At 40.6% G+C, this 15,637-nt stretch overlaps 1 protein-coding gene across 1 annotated transcript; it reads left to right on the forward strand.

Moving 5' to 3' along the window:
* Positions 1 to 3,944: 3,944 nt before the first annotated feature.
* Positions 3,945 to 13,994, forward strand: LOC124285770 (crystallin J1A-like). Its single transcript, XM_046722040.1, has 8 exons — positions 3,945 to 4,083; positions 5,081 to 5,257; positions 6,431 to 6,514; positions 7,128 to 7,220; positions 8,272 to 8,428; positions 8,591 to 8,748; positions 12,089 to 12,228; positions 12,696 to 13,994. Exons 1-8 carry the CDS (start codon positions 4,020 to 4,022, stop codon positions 12,789 to 12,791), a joined length of 969 nt encoding a protein of 322 aa, XP_046577996.1. The 5' UTR covers positions 3,945 to 4,019; the 3' UTR covers positions 12,792 to 13,994.
* The last annotated feature ends 1,643 nt before the right edge of the window (positions 13,995 to 15,637 follow it).

A 15,637-nucleotide genomic window follows, 5' to 3' on the forward strand; every position in this document is an offset into this window, starting at 1 on the left:
TAGACTTGCCAAATCATTCTGGACTTGAGTAGGGGTTCCGTGTTAAGAGATTATCGAGTCTAGAAGACAGGCGAGAGCGAGGATATCATATATATACTCGGCGTCATAAATGAAGGGTCAAGCTATTGGTAACAGTATTTCTTCTCAACAGTATGGAAAACACATCAGGCTGTTGAAATGTCATTATTACGTTCTATAACGTCCGATACATCCATGTTTATGTTACAAATGGCACATTTTTTATTCAAATTGTCAACATGGAAATCCACCTGCCACTTAATGTCAATGAGTTGCACGTGCAAGTCGCTCTCTCCATGGAAAGTGGAAGACAATACACATGCATTGATGCTTTTTCACTGTCGTTCACTGTTCAGGTACCTGTTTGAAATCGCAGCTTAAAATGAAACGTTTTTTGACACTTGCTGAAAGGGGGTCAGGCTATAGGCCTTTTGGAATCTGGTCAAACTCAGCGGCAGGTTGTTGTCCGCTTTAATGTGAGTCAGAGTGCTATTGGTAGGCTGAGATTTCAAGCCAATGGGTCCGTGGAATATGCACGTCGGTCATGTCGCCCCAGAGTCACAAGTGTCCGAGATGATAGGCACATGATTAACACTGCGCTACGTAACAGATTCCTTAACGCAGCAGATCTTCAGACAGAACACTTCAATGTGATAACAATGTAAGAATATCCAGGAGCACCGTTCGTCGACGTTTAAGGGAAGCCGGACTCCGCTGTAGGCGACCTGCAGTTCGTCCACCACTAACACCACGTCACAGGCAGGCGCTTTTGAGATGGAGTAGACTATGGCCACTGGAATCAACGTCAGTGATCTCGTGTGCTCTTCACAGATGAAAGCAGATTCATTTTGCCCTTTCATGATGGTCGGCAGAGGATTTATCGTCGCAACGGAGAGCGAATCACAGTTGCAACTAAAGCCACGCATAACCGATTTGGCAATACCGATTTGGCGGGGGGTCGGTCATGGTTTGGGCAGGGATAACTCCTATACTGGACGTACTCCACTGCACATGGTCGATGGTAATCTTACCGGACAGCGTTATCGGGACGAGATTCTGGCTCCTATAGCAGTACCATTCCTGCAAGCTATGCATAGCTTTTATGGTTGACCCTCTTTACTGCAAGACGACAACGCTTGGCCTTATAGAGCCAGCATTTTCACGGAATTCCTTAGGCAGCAGAGTGCAGAGCGGATGGAGTGGCCAGCATGCTCGCCAGACCTCAACCACAGGGGCGTGTCACGCTTAGAAACAGCGTTAGAAAGACATATAAGTACATAGACCCTACCCTAGTACTATATAAAAGGAAAGGGATGTAACGACGGAACCACCCCCTCCTCAATCAATGTTAGATTTCACCACGTAAACTATTTTTAAGGCCCCGTCGAGGCCTACGGATCGAAAGCGAGATGATTTCCCTACAAAATGAGCTATAAATGGTCACAATCGGATCATTATTTCAAAAGTTATACGCCACGACTCACCGAAAACAGCTACGTCCGCAATTCCAAGCCAAAATCATGGATCACCCAAGACAGCGAAAACTCACCTTTTAAATTCGTTTATTAATTCCAGCCACGCTGACAGCACCTATGTAGGGCAAGATTCGATCGGGAGAGGCATTCCACGTGTCTAAAAACTTATTTCAACATCTACAAATCATTTCCTCGACAGTAAGCAGGCACTTGCTCCAAAACCATCGGCAATCATACTTGGCCATAGATGGCCTTGACATCATTTTGTAGGGAAATCATCTCGCTTTCGATCCGTAGGCCTCGACGGGGCCTTAAAAATAGTTTACGTGGTGAAATCTAACTTTGATTGAGGAGGGGGTGGTTCCGTCGTTACATCCATTCCTATACATGTATATAGTACTAGGGTAGGGTCTATGTACCTATATGTCTTTCTAACACTGTTTCTAAGCGTCACACGCCCCTGTGACCTCAAACCATTTGAGCATTCCTGGGGTGAACTCGACGTGTGGACACTCCGCAGAGCTCTAGTAGAGTAATGGAATGCGATTCCGCAAGCTTTCTTTATGAACTTGATATATAGCACGAGAACAAGGTGCACATGTGTCTTGAAAGCGCGAGGAGGGTACACACGATATTGAATGACCGAGTGCTTCATGTTTGTCATTTTCATTGTGAGAGGTTGGTCAACTGATGTTTGCTAGAGCTGTTTGAAGTGATTGTATGTACATGTATGTCACGATGTGTCACGTTTGTCAACACATTAAGCATGATGATGACACTCTTAGTTCTATTAATTCTGAGAACCTTCCTTTACATGTGCTGTATATCATTTGACACTTTTTAAAGAGCTTTTTGTTGCATTTTATCTTCAATATTTTCGAAAACCTCGATCCCAATTTCAATATACAAAAGGCATGTCTAATATCAATTTATCATATACGAATGTATATTATACATGTATGCCCAAATCTCAAAATGAATGAACATTCGCCGTTTAATTTAGTTGGATACATAATAGGTGGGATAGGATAGTGGTTAAATGTTCGCTCGTCACGCCGAACACTAAGTTGCCCACACTGGTACAATGTGTGATTGGTTGGTTTGTTTGTTGTTCAACGCCGCACTCAGCAATATTCCAGCTATATGGCGGCGGTCTGTAAATAATCGAGTCTGGACCAGACAATCTAGGCATCAACAGCATGAGCATCGACCTACGCAATTGGAAAACGATGACATGTGTCAACCAAGTCATCGAGCCTGACCACCCGATCCCGTTGGTCGCCTTTTACGACAGGGTTTCTGAAGACCAAGTCTAACCCGGATCTTCACGGGCACCTTCTGTAATGAATGTGTTGCTCTCGGTATGTCACAATGCTCGCTCCTGAATCCCAAATACTACCCACAGAACACGTTCCATGGACATAAGAGGAAGCGATTTGAAGTGAAGTTATCGAAAAATAAGACATATAATGGATCATTTTTGTATGTGCACCTCTAATAATTTTTAAATGTTGAATCTTCGATTGACCCGGGACTCCTTCTTGCCGGAGGCGAGGGATGGCAGCCTCTGCATTCGTCACCACTCGCCTGTTTCCGTAAACTGCAAGGATTGCTATATTACGTCCCAGAAAAACACGAGTTGCTGACGTATGTAGTTTCACACTCTCTGAACAATATTAATTGTCCCTTCCGCCAAGCCCTACCTGTAATGCAAAAGCCCTAAACTGAACAAAGTACAGATTTATAGCAGGTTCTGCATCTCATCTGTTTATTTAAAAAATTTAATAGGGTTATCTGTTACTATCTAAATTATATATATTCTAAGTTAGTCTTGACCCGTATATCCCATTTCCGAGCCCAGTCTGTTGAAGATGAGGAACATCATGGTAACCTGTATATTTCATGATGATCAACCTCATATTTTTTCCAGTCTTTTTATTAATTCAATAATTTTACAAAATAATTTTATATTTCTAATATGAATAACTGTCTTGTTTTAGTTATATACTATGTCTCAGAGATGTCATTTTATCAAACATCATTTTTCATTTTATAAATGTTAGCAATTTTATGTTTACGATTTTCTTTTTGCCATTTATGATCGGGTATTACGTATTGTATTGAAAAACGACATAATTAGATATTTTCACAGTATGTGATATGTACGATTTCGGATTTTTATTTCACTGGGATCCAGATCGCTGCTCTTTCTCTCCTTAACGACTTTCACGGAAGTTAATTAGGATTGCTTCTGTGCTGATTTCATGGGTCAGTTTCACTTCAAAGCCTTCATACCTGCAATAGGCTTAGCAGCGATTACCAATAAGACATAATTTAAAGTCGAAGAATAGATGAAACTTTGAAATCCATTATACTGAGCGTATCTGCCACACCACTCGAGGTTAAGCGTACCTTCTGAATTTACGAGTTATTTCCCTTAGAAAACTAACACCACGTGCAAACAGGAATGACAATGCAGTATATCTGATCTTGTGAGTTTTCCTGTCACTGGAACAATCCGAAGCGATGTCGACCATTGACGAGAGGCGTTGTGCAGCAGTGATTGGAGCTTTGGTTGCAGATGCAGCCGGTAAACGATTTCTTTAGCTCGTATTGATAACGAATGACAAGGCATTATATGCTATATGTGAGTGAGCCTTTGAACAAGCCGCCACGGTTCAACTACCGGCTTTCACTGTCAGCCTTGGTTCGATTCCCCACATGGGTACAATGTGTGGTGTCCCCCGCCGTGATATTGCTGGAATATTACTAAAAGCGGCATAAAACCATACTCACTCACTCATGTTAGCCTCATTTGACAGATCTTGATGGATTTGTTGCGAAGCGCGATGATCATGACTCAGCTTGAATCAATCGCTGCCCGTGATATCGATCATTGTTTTGTTGCGTTAATTGGAGTATGGTTTTACGCCGCTTTTAGCTGTACCACGGCGGGGGACATCAGAAATGGGCTTCACACATATATTGTGCCCATATGGAATCGGACCAGGTCTTAGACTGACCAGCCAACGCTTTAAGTGTTCATAATCTCTCTCTCTCCCTCTCTCTCCTCTCCCCCCTCTCTCTCTGTTGGGAGTGTGTGCGATGCTTAAATGTATAGAAGCATGTACAACAATGAAGGACCCTCCCCTGCATGTCATATACATAATCAATGACACGCGCTACTAACGCTATCAATCACACACACACACACACACACACACAATTGGGTGAAAACCACCACCAGTGCTCATGCTATTGATCTCTGGATTGTCAGGTTCGGACTTGATAATTAACAGATCATAGCCTTTTTGCTGATATATTGCTGAGTGGCATTAAACAACAAGCTAGAACCCAGTCCTTGTGGAAAACTGAAAAAAACCAAGGCATTTTGCATGGTGACAGTGATATACGAGGCATATACTCACCCCACCACAATAAATCTGTGCTTTCATTTTAGATCTATAAGACATAATCCTTTGAGTTAAGAAGTCATTGCATTTAAGAGTGACATATCATATTACCTTCATTCTTATTTTAATGGTTATTATGTCTATTATGATCATCATTACTGTTGCCTGTTACAGCGGAGCCCCTGCACTGGATATACAATGATGAGACACTGAAAGGCATCATTGATGGAAAGGAGGAGATTGAGTTTCTGACCCCTTCATCAAACCCTTTCTATGAGGTTGAAACTGGGGAGCAGAGTTGCTATGGTGACCAAGAGTTGGTCATTCTCAGGTCCCTTGTGACCAATAAAGGTAGTGAAGAAAACAAGAATGGAATCTTTTTTTTATAATCATACCTCTCTACCTGTGATGATCCAGATTAAAATTGGTCTTCAGTAACCCATGCTTGTCATAAGAGGCGACTAACGGGATTGGATGGTCAGACTTGCTGACTTGGTTGACACGTCATCATATCCCAGTTGCGTAGATTGATGCTCATGCTGTTGATCACTGGATTGTCTGGTCCAGACACGATTAATTGCAGACTGCCATCAAATAGCTGGAATATTGCTGAGTCCGGCATTAAACAACAAACACAACGAATCGTACCTTAAAATGTAAATTTATAAGTGTCAGTTTGCGTAAATGGAGGGTAGTGGTGCTAAAACTGAACTTGGCAAGGACCAAATTGACAAGTACTTTATCTCAGTCACTAGGCCCAGAGGTGGATACAGCTTTTTGAGAAAGGGGGGGTGTGTACACTATTGAGAAAAGGAGGGGTGCACGCTTCATTTTCACCAGAGTTTCAATGGTCATTTAACAAACTTTCAGCACAAAAGGGGTGTGTGCGCGCACACACACACACACACACACACACACACACACACACACACACACACACACACACACACTTCTGGATCCGCCTATGAAGTCACTGTCTCTTGATCAGGGCCAAAGTGGGAATTCCGGGTTACAATTCAGCATTAGCGACTGATCTTGCTTTGGAGTGTAACTTTGTGTAAGAATGGATTTGTGTATATGTGTGAACTTGGTCTCGTTGGTTATGGCTATAACAATGCTGATGCGACATAAAATTTGAACTCACTCACTGACTCACTATTCCATTTGGGCTGTTGTGTAATGAATAGCACTATTTCACTGTAATCAGCGGGTGGTGGGGTAGCCTAGTGGTTAAAGCATTCGCTTGTCACGCCAAAGACCCAGGTTTGATTCCCCATATGGGTACAGTGTGCCAAGCCCATTTCTGGAGTCCCCTGCCATTATATTGCTGTAATATTGTTAAAACCACACTCACTCACTCCATATAGTTTGTGCAGGGCTGTCTTGTCAATCTTAATATAAGTCATTGTTACAGTGTCATGCGGCTGAAGAAGGAAACGACTGCCTGTCATGGTGACGTATACACAATACATCGCTTGTATTTGGTATATTCATTGTAATTAATAATGTTGTATTTTAAATCAGGGATTAATCTGGCAGCAATGAAGAAAACCTTGTTTGAAGTGTTTGGGCCTGGGTCGGTGTATGAAAAGGCTGTACAAGAAAAGGGTGAGTTGGAAGATAACATTTCTGTTGCATGTTGATTGTCAATCTCCTTAGAAATCATTAAGTTTGTCGTGCTGAAAATTTATTTCAGTAATATTTACAATGGTTCTTTCTTGTCTCATTCGGGAACTTTTTGTTGCATTCAAAGCATCGTCATGCCAAAGACCCAGGTTCAATTCCCCATAAGGGTACATTGTGTGAGGCACATTTCTGGTGTCCCCCCGCCATGATATTGTTGAAGTATTGCTCAAAGCAGCGTAAAATCCAGCTCACTCACTCTTGTCACATTCCTTTCACCAACCATTTGATATTGAAAGGTGGGGAGCTGGGAAGTTTGTATGGAGACTATATTTCTTTTCAGAATTGAAACCAGTTGTTTTGATCAAAATTAGAAGTATAAATATCTTTTCAGAAAGAAATAACACCTTTAGCAAGTCTAGATATTGTAATTTAGTAGAAGATGATGTTTTTCAATTGTCTGAAGCATATTTTTCAAGTATTTTTGTTTGGACAATATTTTGGGGGTCATTGAATCCCAGGCGACCATGTGAGTATCATATAGTCGTTCCCTTTACTTGAACAGATAAGCTTCATGTCTGCTGTGTCATTATTTCAGAAAAGACAGGGGCAAAGCGTCTGAAGGGACCGTACAGGAACGGAAGTGTGCGGGAATTCCTCAAGAAATACAGCGAGGGAAAAGCCAACACAGGTCATATAATTGTGGCTTGTGGTCTGTGATGAAAGGATAAATCTTTCTGAAAGATAGGAAAGAAGAAATCACTTCAAATTTTGAAAATCATATGCTGTACATTTGATGACTAACCAGTTGAAGTTATCTTTACATCATTAAAAAAAATTCTGTAACACCTTCATCTTGTTTGAACAACACAACCTGTCAGAGAGTATGAACAGTACGTGAAGGTCATATATGGTGTGATATTTCTGAAATATTGCTAAAAGCGACATAAAACCATGCTCACTTGTTTCCTGTGGTAACACTCCTTGAAAAAATATTGGAATTTTAATGAACACGCCTGACCTCAAAAGTTTTGTCCTGAGTAGACATGAGGTTAGAGTTATGCAGTTCGGAGTCAAAAGAGATTAAAGGTGTTCCGATGATCAAAAATAATCGAAAATCGATCGAAAGAAGGATTTCAAATGATGATCGATTGTAGAAAACATATTTTCAATTAATCGGAATTTGGTTGTTTTAGAATAACACACCTGAATGAATTAAGCTAACCATTAAATTTGATGAATATTCACGAAACAAACATGCGCTCAAGAACGTAACGTTATGCGCATTGTACAATTTTAACCACTTTTGTTGTTTAATTACAATTCCAGTGTCTTTCTTGCATGTGTGCATTTCATTGCATGACAGTATTAGTTATAAAACAAACATTAATTAGAAAAAACCTGGGAAAATATCCTTATTATTCATTAAAAATGTATATATTTCGATGATAATCGATAATTGTTCACCTCAAGTCCTCCGATAATCGATAGGGGTTTTTGTTTCCAATTCCCAACACTAACCAGCAACTAGACATTGTAAATGCTAACTGTACCTGGTGTAGCCAATATAAACTTTCCAATGCTGGGATTCAAACCACATACCTTCTGATCTGAAGTTGGACGCCTTGTCCACATGACCAAGGAGGTCAACCCTGTAGTAAGCTGACAATGTAAGGATGTCATCTGCAGGATGACTCCATGCCTGCTACACTGGCAGTGAGTGGTGCTGGACTATTTTTCAGGTTCCGACAGTGACGACCAAATGGACTGCGTGATCAGATCTATTCCAGTGGTAGCTCTCTATGCAGGGAAACCAGATATGTTGCAGAAGGTGGAGGAAGTCGTCAGAATCTCCCATAATGCCCCAGTAGCTGTTGCCTGTTCTCTGTCAGCAGCAAGGTACCAGAATATGTGTTATGATAAATTGAGTATTTTCCCATCCGATTAATTAGAGACATGTTACTGTTACTAATTTGATCTTGTTCAAAAAAGATTAATTATACGATTGACATATATCTATGTGCTCTGAGCCACTAGATTGATGAGGCTGAATGCCTACAGGTTGCTGGAATACTATATCGTCCATGGGAAGAGCCCTGATGCTGTGGAGCAGACGTCATCCAAGCTATCTGACGACCAGGCGGGAAAACTACAAGAGGTCTTAAAGAAGAAAAACACACCCCACAATGAAGTTGCCAAGGCTTTTGGCAGAGCTTGTTGTAAGTTGGGTGCTTGGGAAAAAAGTGAAACCGTTTGAAGACCTGACCTTCCAGACAGACAGACAGACAAACAGATGGTTTATTATAGTCTCACCTCAAGTATGCATAACAGTATATTAAGTTATTAAAATGAGCCACTCCTTTTGGAGTTATGAGAGACTAAACATTAAAAAGTACAAATTAAATTTTCCATGTGTGTAGATTCCAAAGATATTAGGTGTTACAGATATTGATGTCATTTGATTGTTGGAATAGTAACTGTATTGGTCGAGGAATTCTTATGTACATGGCATTGTTGGGGTACATCATTTGAGCGATGGGTATTGTAGACATAATTTTAGGTATTTGTAGTGTATTTGGCATTGAAACTGTTTAGGCATTTTAGTGTACTGTGCATTGAAGTGGATAAGGCATTGTAGTGTACTGTTAGATTGATAAAAAGCGCTTTACAAATATTTGTATGTATGTATTGTAGTGTACTGTGCATTGTAGTGGATAAGGCATTGTAGTGTACTGTTCATTGTAGTGGATAAGGCATTGTAGTGTACTGTGCATTGTAGTGGATAAGGCATTGTAGTGTACTGTGCATTGTAGTGGATAAGGCATTGTAGTGTTCTGTGCATTGTAGTGGATAAGGCATTGTAGTGTTCTGTGCATTGTAGTGGATAAGGCATTGTAGTGTACTGTGCATTGTAGTGGATAAGGCATTGTAGTGTACTGTGCATTGTAGTGGATAAGGCATTGTAGTGTACATTGTAGTGTGCATTGTAGTGGATAAGGCATTGTAGTGTTCTGTGCATTGTAGTGGATAAGGCATTGTAGTGTACTGTGCATTGTAGTGGATAAGGCATTGTAGTGTACTCTGTGCATTGTAGTGGATAAGGCATTGTAGTGCACTGTGTATAAAGGCATTGTAGTGTACTGTGGATAAGGCATTGTAGTGTACTGTGCATTGTAGTGTAGTGGATTGTAGTGGATAAAGGCATTGTAGTGTACTGTGCATTGTAGTGGATAAGGCATTGTAGTGGATAAGGCATTGTAGTGTACTGTGCATTGTAGTGGATAAGGCATTGTAGTGTACTGTGCATTGTAGTGGATAAGGCATTGTAGTGTTCTGTGCATTGTAGTGGATAAGGCATTGTAGTGTGTGCATGTAGCATTGTAGTGTACTGTATTGTAGTGGATAGTGGATAAGGCATTGTAGTGTTCTGTGCTGTGCATTGTAGTGGATAAGGCATTGTAGTGTACTGTGCATTGTAGTGGATAAGGCATTGTAGTGTACTGTGCATTGTAGTGGATAAGGCATTGTAGTGTACTGTGCATTGTAGTGGATAAGGCATTGTAGTGTACTGTGCATTGTAGTGGATAAGGCATTGTAGTGTACATTGTAGTGGATAAGGCATTGTAGTGGATAAGGCATTGTAGTGTACTGTGCATTGTAGTGGATAAGGCATTGTAGTGTACTGTGCATTGTAGTGGATAAGGCATTGTAGTGTACTGTGCATTGTAGTGTAGTGTTCTGTGCATTGTAGTGGATAAGGCATTGTAGTGTACTGTGCATTGTAGTGGATAAGGCATTGTAGTGTACTGTGCATTGTAGTGGATAAGGCATTGTAGTGTACTGTGCATTGTAGTGGATAAGGCATTGTAGTGGATAAGGCATTGTAGTGTTCTGTGCATTGTAGTGGATAAGGCATTGTAGTGTACTGTGCATTGTAGTGGATAAGGCATTGTAGTGTACTGATAAGGCATTGTAGTGTTCTGTGCTTGTGCATTGTATGTACTGTGCATTGTAGTGGATAAGGCATTGTAGTGGATAAGGCATTGTAGTGTACTGTGCATTGTAGTGGATAAGGCATTGTAGTGTTCTGTGCATTGTAGTGGATAAGGCATTGTAGTGTACTGTGCATTGTAGTGGATAAGGCATTGTGTTCTGTGCATTGTGCATGTGGATAAGGCATTTAGTGTATTGTAGTGGATAAGGCATTGTAGTGTTCTGGGAGTAAGGCATTGTAGTGTGCACTGTGCATTGTAGTGGATAAAGGCATTGTAGTGTTCACCAGTATATAAGGCATTGTAGTGTACTGTGCATTGTAGTGGATAAGGCATTGTAGTGTACTGTGCATTGTAGTGTTCTAGTGGATAAGGCATTGTAGTGTACTGTGCATTGTAGTGGATAAGGCATTGTAGTGTAATTGCATTGTAGTGGATAAGGCATTGTAGTGTACTGTGGATACTTGTAGTGTACATTGCATTGTAGTGGATAAGGCATTGTAGTGTACTGTGCATTGTAGTGGATAAGGCATTGTAGTGTACTGTGCATTGTAGGGGATAAGGCATTGTAGTGGATAAGGCATTGTAGTGCAATAGGCATTGTTGTGTTGTAGGCATTGCAGTGTATAAGGAGGAATTGTAGTTTGTATAATGATAATTTTTAGACCTGTCGAAACTGTCAAGGGATCAGTGATGACGTATGGTCAAAGTAGATATGCAAGAGTTTTGACTATTTTCATGCTGGTCTATGATATATTTTTTTCTGCATATCTGGCTTTAATAAATAACACCCAAATTCAACACAATTTCAAGTAAACCATTCCTCAATAAAATGTGTGGGCATTCTGTTATAGTGATAGTGAATAACAAATAGAATTCAGCTTGTAATGCTACAAGTGCTTTGTGAATCAGGACCCCTACTTTTATACAATTCATGAATATTTAATTCTAGTGATGGCGAATAACGATTTGAATTCATGAAGGGATATGGTTTGATTCCCCAAATATGTGAAATAGCTATATCCATCAGTTTGTTATAAGGCCCAAAAAAATAAATGTTCCGATTTCCTACATTTCAGAACTAGGGTAGGTAGGTAGTTTTTGTGTGTTTTTTTCAAAATATTTTTACATTACTCATGTGTCAGAAAATATATTTAATTTATTATGTGGTGAGTAAAATTGTTAGGCTCAGTGGGAATATTTAGGGTCGGTCGGGAAATTGGAACCACACGCTTTTTTTTAGGCCTAAGCATATGTTAGGAACGTAGTTTACTGTATAGCTTGTAATGTTACAAGTCTTTGTGGATCAGGGCCTCATTCCTTCAAGCGATCACAGCGCTATGACAGTTGTAAGTCTATGTTAAAGTATTAGCGCTACGATCACTTTGAGGAATGGGCCCCTGGGCCCCGTTCCTCAAAGCGATTGTAGCGCTACAACAGTCGTAAGTCTATGTTAAAGTATGGGAGTTACGATCAACTTTGCGCTACGATTGCTTTGAGGAACGGGGCCCAGGTCCCAGATCCATCAACACATAAACTACCATGTATTTTATTCTCTTCCTGACAGCGGTGCCAGGTGCATGGCAGACGGCAATCCATGCCATTATCAATGCCAGTGATTTCACTGGACCAGTGAGGACCACCAGCAGAGCAGGGGGAGGTAACTGCTCCAGATCAGGCTACATCGGCGCCTGTATGGCAGCACAGGTTGGTGTTGAAATATATTACTTTGTGTACCCCTCTGACAAGTGTAAATCATCCTAACAAAAGTACAAAACCAAACCTAACAAGCGTACTAGAATCTGAACTTTACTGAGAAAGTGTAATCCCAAATATATGTCACCTTTGACCACTTTTCAAATGGTATTGTGTATTCATAAGTTTTGGCCGTGGGAGCCATGATTATTTACACTTGTCTGAGGGGTACACAAAGTATGTGATCTAGACTAGAAGTTTTCCAACTTCCAACTTGTTCAAATCCCAAATGGTATTCTACCTAAACAACATACTTTACTGAAAGAGTGTAACCCCAAATATAACATAAGTTACTTTTGACCACTTTGTATGTGAATTGTCTTGTGTTTGAATCTACTGGTCTCCCTGCTCCAGACTTAAATTGCATGTGTGTTTAAAAATTGACAGTTATTACAACTATTTTATTTATTTCCTTTCAGTATGGTTTAGACAGCATTCCTGAGTCGTGGAGGTCTCGAACAAATCACTACACCGAAATCAAGAACCTGGCTGAAGAGCTTATCAAACTTATGTAATATGTCCTTCAACACATTTCCTGTCCAGCAATTACCATAGAGTCATCAGAGATATTGCCTGTGGATAGGAATAGGAAATCTTGTCCAATCAAATGCAGACCTCAGATACTCTGTTGTCCAATCTGCATATTCTAGAAACAACGTGGTCACACCATTAATTTATATTTGAGACATTTTGCCTAAAATCAGATTTTTTATTAGAACTTGTTCAATTTGTAAGAAAACACCTACTGGGACCAACAGGCCCATCCATGAGCCAACAAAATAAGTGAGGATTATGGGATGATGTTTACATACAATGGATGGTTCTTGTATGAAATGTTGCCATAGTTACAACTGACAGTATTGAAGCTTTGTATCCCTGCCAGTGTTACCAGAGTTACAGGTGACGGTATTCAGCTTATGTATCCCAGTTAAAGACAATGAGATTATTGGAGAATATAATCTGAATCTATATAAAACCTGAGTTTCAATGATCAACATTTATTTACCATCCCCAGGACCAATCTCAAATCCTTCGGCCAGAGATCATTCTCATTCTGTGCTCCTTCTCTCTGCGACAGTCTTCCTTTTGATATCAAAACCTCCCCCATCTTTAGCTGTCTTCAAGTCCAAACTTAAAACCCATCTCTTCTCCAAGTACTATCCTTGATACCTGCACTTTGAACAACCTCAACGGAAGGAAAATAGCGCGATAAATGCACTTATTATTATTATTATTATTACAGGCAGTGAGGAATTAGGGATTATTATCCCAGACGATGGTACCAGAAACATGTAGTCTGTTATTCGGAGTGTGTTGCTTGCTATTTTACCCATAGTGCTTTTGAAACAAACTTTATGAACATGAATGCTTGCAAGAGACGTCTGATCATTGAATCCATTATTGTAACAATGAGACAAACATTCTTCAGGGACATAGCAGACAGTGGGTGATTCAATTACCGGTATTGAAAACAAATACTATTATGTTTTTGTTTGAGGAGATCGCTTTTCAATCGAAATATTGCTCAAGAATTTAGTCTTCATTATCCTGCTCCCTTTCGATTTTCAGTATGACAAAATGACAGTAAATATTCCAGACGAACAGCTTATAGAGTTCATATCTATGTCCTTAGTGCAATATTTATCATGCTAATATGAATATATTTTATTGTTCTTTGTTACACACTATACTTTTCAGAAATAAAAAATTAAAATAGAGTGTGTATTTTATTTTCCAACAGCCCTTTTTCCATCACATGGGTATGAAGCATGGCATACTGTTATCCATTCAAAGCTTTGCAGGTTTCAGCTCATCGAGACTATCATGCAGTTGGTGACACCTTGTACAGAGTGGAGCTAGGGAAATTGTTAATTCATCAGAATCATCAAGGCACAAGGCAGCAAAACTTGGATAACTTGGCAGCATACACCTGAGTTACCATGACAACACACTGACGTTCCTGTGTGATCATGACCATGTGTGTATAAACCTGGATTACCAGGACAACACACATACATGCCTGGGTTGTCATGACAGCATGCATGTCAATCTGGGTTACCATGACATCCTAATATCCTGCATATATACCGGTACCTGGGTTGTCATGACAGCATACATGTACATCTGGGTTACCATGACATCCTACATATATACCTGGGTTGTCATGACAGCATGCATGTACACCTGGGTTACCATGACATCCTACATATATACCTGGGTTGTCATGACAGCATGCATGTACATCTGGGTTACCATGACATCCTACATATATACCTGGGTTGTCATGACAGCATGCATGTACATCTGGGTTACCATGACATCCTACATATATACCTGGGTTGTCGTGGACAGCATGCATGAACATCTGGGTTACCATGACATCCTACATATATACCTGGGTTGTCGTGACAGCATGCATGTACATCTGGGTTACCATGACATCCTACATATATACCTGGGTTGTCGTGACAGCATGCATGTACTAACATCCTGCATATATACCTGGGTTGTCATGACAGCATGCATGTACATCTGGGTTACCATGACATCCTACATATATACCTGGGTTGTCATGACAGCATGCATGTACATCTGGGTTACCATGACATCCTACATATATACCTGGGTTGTCGTGACAGCATGCATGTACATCTGGGTTACCATGACATCCTACATATATACCTGGGTTGTCATGACAGCATGCATGTACACCTGGGTTACCATGACATCCTACATATATACCTGGGTTGTCGTGACAGCATGCATGTACATCTGGGTTACCATGACATCCTACATATATACCTGGGTTGTCGTGACAGCATGCATGTACATCTGGGTTACCATGACATATCCTAACATCCTGCATATATACCTGGGTTGTCATGACAGCATGCATGTACATCTGGGTTACCATGACATCCTACATATATACCTGGGTTGTCATGACAGCATGCATGTACATCTGGGTTACCATGACATCCTACATATATACCTGGGTTGTCGTGACAGCATGCATGTACATCTGGGTTACCATGACATCCTACATATATACCTGGGTTGTCATGACAGCATGCATGTACACCTGGGTTACCATGACATCCTACATATATACCTGGGTTGTCGCCATGACATCCTACACAGCATGCATGTACATCTGGGTTACCATGACATATCCTAACATCCTGCATATATACCTGGGTTGTCATGACAGCATGCATGTACATCTGGGTTACCATGACATCCTGCATATATACCTGGGTTGTCATGACAGCATGCATGTACATCTGGGTTACCATGACATCCTGCATATATACCTGGGTTGTCATGACAGCATGCATGTACATCTGGGTTACCATGACAT

The sequence above is a fragment of the Haliotis rubra genome, unplaced genomic scaffold (assembly GCF_003918875.1).
Source record: "Haliotis rubra isolate DU_JTF1 unplaced genomic scaffold, ASM391887v1 Scf369, whole genome shotgun sequence".
NCBI lineage: Eukaryota > Metazoa > Mollusca > Gastropoda > Lepetellida > Haliotidae > Haliotis > Haliotis rubra.

What these genes read in the sequence shown, in the direction of transcription:
- LOC124285770 (XM_046722040.1), top strand. Translation starts at nt 4,020, where the DNA reads ATGTCGACCATTGACGAGAGGCGTTGTGCAGCAGTGATTGGAGCTTTG. An exon ending in GTCCCTTGTGACCAATAAAG is followed by an intron (nt 5,258 to 6,430) that starts GTAGTGAAGAAA and finishes ATTTTAAATCAG; the next exon opens with GGATTAATCTGGCAGCAATG. An exon ending in GCGCCTGTATGGCAGCACAG is followed by an intron (nt 12,229 to 12,695) that starts GTTGGTGTTGAA and finishes ATTTCCTTTCAG; the next exon opens with TATGGTTTAGACAGCATTCC.